This window comes from Rattus norvegicus, chromosome 14, assembly GCF_036323735.1.
Source record: "Rattus norvegicus strain BN/NHsdMcwi chromosome 14, GRCr8, whole genome shotgun sequence".
Taxonomy (NCBI): Eukaryota; Metazoa; Chordata; class Mammalia; order Rodentia; family Muridae; genus Rattus; species Rattus norvegicus.
Window position 1 is genome coordinate 15312866 of NC_086032.1, and position 5045 is coordinate 15317910.

The following is a 5045-nucleotide window of genomic DNA, read 5'->3' on the forward strand; positions in this document are numbered from 1 at the left end:
AACCCCACCTTGGTCTGTAGCTTTCAGAGTGATTTCGCTCTCAGCACAGACTTAGGCAGGTGTGTTTGAACTCCTCGAAGCGAGTGCCCTGGGGGCCGTCTTCTCAGTATCTCGGTATCTCCAAACTAAAAGAGATTTGGTTTGGATCTCGGTGGGTTTTTCCGGATCCTACCGGATTCTGCAATTGGGAACCCCAAGCCCCTACTCAGACCGAGCTGATAAAGAGAAACGGTGGAGAGCCTGTCTATTGGACCCCCACCTGTGTGGAGGGAGCTGATCTTCCTCTGCTTTTGTTTCTAGAGTGGCGGGCACTCTGAGGGACAACCGGTCGCCTACCTGCCTGACACCTCCCAGGCCCCGGGGTGGCTGCGCGCTCAGCAGAGCCGTTCGCCTCCGGCTCAGTTCGCCCCCGGCCTCACCTCCCCACGCAGTCCGCGACTGTGACCAGCCTGACTCACCCGGGACGGGTGGCGGGGGTTGGGGGGATACTTAAGAGGGAGGAGGTATAGTAGGCGGGTTGAGCCCTTCCCCCAGAGCTCAGGAGGAGGCGTAGCCAGTGCGCAGGTGAAACCGACTCCGACCTATCCCGGGAACTTTCGCTGCGGGGACTCGCTGCGACAGGCCAGCGTCGTTCAGGGGCGGCCCGGGAGCCGCCCTCTGCCACCAGGGTTGCGCGCGGGGAATCAGCCTGGGCGCCGGCCCCTAGGGACCCTCGGCCCTCCCGGAGCGCCCTAGGGATGCGGGCGGCGCCGGCCTCCCCGGCTGATGGAGGCGGGTGGCGCCACCCGGAGCGCAGGTGACACTCGCCAGGCCTGGGTTTCGGTCGGAGGGGAAGTGCGCTGGGAGCTTGAGACGCAGCCGCCCCAGACACTAGGGACCGGGCAGCGATGGCCGGAGAGCTGAGCCAGGAGGCACTGCTGGACTTTCTGTGCCAGGCCGGGGGCCGCGTGCGTAACGCAGAGCTGCTGAGCCACTTCAAGAGCTTCCTGCGCGACCCTCACGTGCCTTCAGGCCAGCTGCAGGAGCGTCGCGAGCTCTTCAAGGGCTTCGTGAACTCGGTGGCCGCAGTGCGCCAGGACCCCGACGGCACCAAGTACGTGGTGCTCAAAAGGAGGTACAGGGACCTGCTGGGGGAGGAGGGCCTGCAGCGACCCGCCCCCACAGACCAACAGCCACGAAGCCACCGCCGCCTTGACCCGGAGCCGCAGAAGCCGCCGGCAGGTGCGGGGACCCGGGTGGACGTAGGTGACGATGAGTTAGTGGGCAGCAGCGCACGGAAGGCGGCCGGGCCAGATCCTGGCCCGGGGGACAGCCCGAGCCAGAGGACACTGGGACCAGAGGCTGCTCAAGCCAGAGGCAGGTGTGCGGCGGTGGGGACGCGGGGACGCTGCTGCTGGGAGTGCCAGCAGAACGGCTGGGGCCAGCCCACGGAACAGCCGCTGCCGGAAGATCTCGGAGACCCTGCAGCCGCCTGCGAGAAGCCAGAGCGCGCTGCGCCTGCCCGGGATGACCTCGGAGCTCCGGGGTGGCTGCGGGAAGGAGCGGCGGCAGAACGCTCGCCTGAGTCTGTAACGCCTGTCTGGGCTCCGGCAGCCGTCGAGGCTGCTGGCAGCCCGACGTCCCCACCGGCTCTCCCGCCCCACCCGGCTCCCTCCAGAGAGCCGCTGGAGCTGTTTACCGCCGGCTTCCCGAACCATTCAACCCAGCAGCTGCAGCAGCAGCAGCAGCGCACTCGAGAGTGGGTAGCCAGATACCCGCTGGCGCCTGAGGCCGGGATCCAGGGGCCCATTCGCGCCTGGTCGGTGTTGCCAGACAACTTCCTCCAGCTACCTTCAGAAACCGCCTTTGGGGTCTCGGAGACCAACTCGGCGCTGCCTGAACCTGCTCTGTCTTTTCATTCTCTCCTTCCTGGGGTCCCTGACGAGTCCTCAGAATCCTGGCCGGGGAACCCTCCACTCACTGTCTTTCGAAGCATTCGTTGTCAGCTATCTCTCCAGGATCTGGATGACTTTGTGGATCAAGAGAGCCATGGCAGTGAGGAGAGCAGCAGTGGACCCAAAGAATCTCCTGGAACCCCGGAAGAGGGGCTGCAAACTGTCCTGAGAACTTCCTCTTGGGGAGAGCTCAGGGATCCAGTTGAGGATCAGTTTGTATCACCAAACGAAGGCAGCCCCTGTCTGATCCCGCGGGGCCTCAGGAATAGAGGGAATGTGCCCAGTTTTCGGAAGGCCCCAACGGTTGCTAAAAGCCTTGGGGACCACCCTCAGGAGACTTTCCCTGCCCCCAAGTTCCGGAGGTCTGTCAGGAGGAGCTCTAGAACAGGGAGAACCAAATCTCCCTCTTCCTCAGACGAGGAGCATCTTGATGAGGACTTGTTGAAAAGGAGCCGGCGCCCACCTCGGTCCAGGAAACCTTCCAAGGCAGGAGCCCTGCCCAGCCCAAGGGTGGATGTTGTTTTGATACAGAAATTAGCAAATGCTAACGCTGTGACGGGCCAGCCACACTCCTCATGGGTCCCTGGCAGGGATGGATCTGCAGCCTTGATACCCCACAGACCTTCGGAGCACAGGTCACCCCTTGTCCCCTTAGATGCCAGGGAGCATGAGTGGATTGTGAGACTTGCCAGTGGCTCCTGGTTTCACGTGCAGATGTTGTTCTGGGAGGACCCCCAGCTTGCTTTGTACAGAGACTTCCTAACGGGGTACACGGCCTTGCACTGGATAGCAAAGCACGGCGACCTGAACGCCCTTCAGGACTTGGTCTCTGGAGCCCGGAAGGCAGGGGTTGCACTAGATGTAAACGTGAGGTCCAGTTGTGGCTATACCCCACTGCACCTTGCAGCTATGCACGGGCACCAGGGAGTCATCAAATTGCTAGTGCAAAGATTGGCTTCCCGGGTGAACATTCGGGACTGCAGTGGCAAGAAGCCGTGGCAGTATTTGAACAGTAATGTCTCTGGGGAAACGTGGCAGCTCCTGGGTGCACCCCGGGGCAAACCCATCTTCCCTGTCTATTCCTTAGTCCAAAGCTCTTCCCCAGCCAGGAAGGTCAAGAGCCGGGAAGTGTCTAGAACTGTCACCCGGAAGACTTCCTTGGCTGCTTTGCTCAAAACTCAGCACAACAAATGGAAATTGGCCAGCCAATATGAGAAATTCCACACCCCAAAGGACAGAGAAGAGTATAGTGACTAAGGTGGATTCTTCTAAGGGAGTGGATTCTTCTAAGGGAGTGCGTGCATACACACACACACACACACACACACACACACACACACACACACACACACTCCCTCCCCAAACTAAGTAGACGAAGAGAACCCAAGAGAAACAGAAACTGTTAGAAGTTGATCAAGATTGAGGATAGGTGAAATGGTCTCCTCAAGGGGCATCTCAATTTCTTGAAAGCTCTTATGTCTGAACTGTGAAATGTGGACCGAAGCTGATCCAGGCACTCAAGCTTTCAGAGGGTCCCTCTCTCTCCCGAGCCAGCCAGGGGTCAGGGCACAGGAAGGCACAGTATTTTCTGAGGCAGTGCCAGCCAGGCCTTACTAGAAAGGGAACAGATACGTCAAAGGGAGGCAATTCGTGGAACTGCCGCAGCTCACACTCCTCCCTAGGCTGGAGGTTCTTTGGCTTCTATTCATCTCTAGAATAAATCTTGGCTGAGTGGAAAGCACCAGGTTTGAAGTCAGATGGCTTCCCTTCATTTCCTTTATGTGCCTTTTGGCAATTCCATCCAGTGAAATAAAATTGCGACTGGAGAAGGTAGGATTTGATTGAAGAGATTTCCTCAGTCCTGAGCCTTCCTGTGTCCAGTGTCTGGAGTGCTTGGTGTAAACGGATGACTGTCTTCTCTGGGTGTCATTGCCATTGGACCAGAGAAGCAGATGAATAACATTCAGGAATGATGGTGACTCCACTCTCTGGAAGAGAGTCTCTCCACATTCAGACTCTGTTTTGTTTTCTGTTTGTCTTTGCTGTTGTTTGTTTTTGTACCAACTTGTGAGATTCCCAAGAGTGAAAGCATTTGGGTTCATTTGTATAATGACTGAAGCTCTTCGTCAAACTCCATGTGTAGCGAACAGGGTCATCCCTGACAGCTTTCAGCATGTCTGAAGGTCAAAGTTGGTACTCAGGGGAAAGAGCTGGATCCACTGTGGGGAAGCAGTAACGGTTAAAAGCGTCAGAATTTTGTTGAGCTGCTAAGTATAACTTTATTTGCACTAAACTTTTTGCCAATCTAGATTAAATATTAGCCTTGAAGTACTGAATGTCTAACAGGAAGTGTCCTGTTCAGTTCTCAGGAAGAGGCTGATCATTGCTGGTCCCTGGCTGAAGATGACTCAGCAGCCCCAGGAGAATGTGTAAAGTTTGATGTAAATCCAAAGAGGGCTGAGAAGTTCAATGTTCAAACAGAGATTATTTTTATGGAAATATTTTCATGTGTGATACTGTATTTTTTTTTAAAGTATCCTGGTGTTTCTTCTGGATAGTCTCCTGCATTAAAAGACCTGCAGATTGTTGTGTTACTATATTGTATCAGATTGTTGTTATATTGTATTAGATTGTTATTACATTGTATTAGATTGTTATTATATTGTATCAAGCTGATTATTGCTAATGTTCTTACATGATGGGCTCCCTGATTGTCAAATCTTTTTTGTTTCTTTGTAGTCTATAACTTCGCTGAAATCAATCTCTTTCTCTTGTTTATCTCTCTCCATTTCTCTGGGGGCCTCACGTGTATTAATCAAGTGCCCAAGCTCCTTTTAAAAAAAAAAAACCAAAAACCAAAAACCAAAAACAAAAACAAAAAAGACAGAAGAATTAGTTCCATGAGCTTTTCCAATTACATGGCCTTGTCATCCCCTACCTAAAGGGCGAAACTGGAAAATCAAATTAGAAAACATGAGAAAATGATTCTCTCTCTCTCTCTCTCTCTCTCTCTCTCTCTCTCTCTGTGTGTGTGTGTGTGTGTGTGTGTGTGTGTGTGTGTGTGAGAGAGAGAGAGAGTTTAAGTTTACAAAACAGACATTTATGTAAATA

The 5045-nt window shown here is 54.5% G+C and overlaps 1 protein-coding gene across 1 annotated transcript; it reads left to right on the top strand.

Moving 5' to 3' along the window:
- Positions 1–695: 695 nt before the first annotated feature.
- Positions 696–4531, top strand: Sowahb (sosondowah ankyrin repeat domain family member B). The gene has a single exon (NM_001398870.1). It carries the CDS (start codon positions 888–890, stop codon positions 3189–3191), a length of 2304 nt encoding a protein of 767 aa, NP_001385799.1. The 5' UTR covers positions 696–887; the 3' UTR covers positions 3192–4531.
- Positions 4532–5045: the final 514 nt, after the last annotated feature.

Excerpts from the sequence above, each read along its gene's own strand:
- Sowahb (NM_001398870.1), top strand. The coding sequence starts at position 888 with ATGGCCGGAGAGCTGAGCCAGGAGGCACTGCTGGACTTTCTGTGCCAG.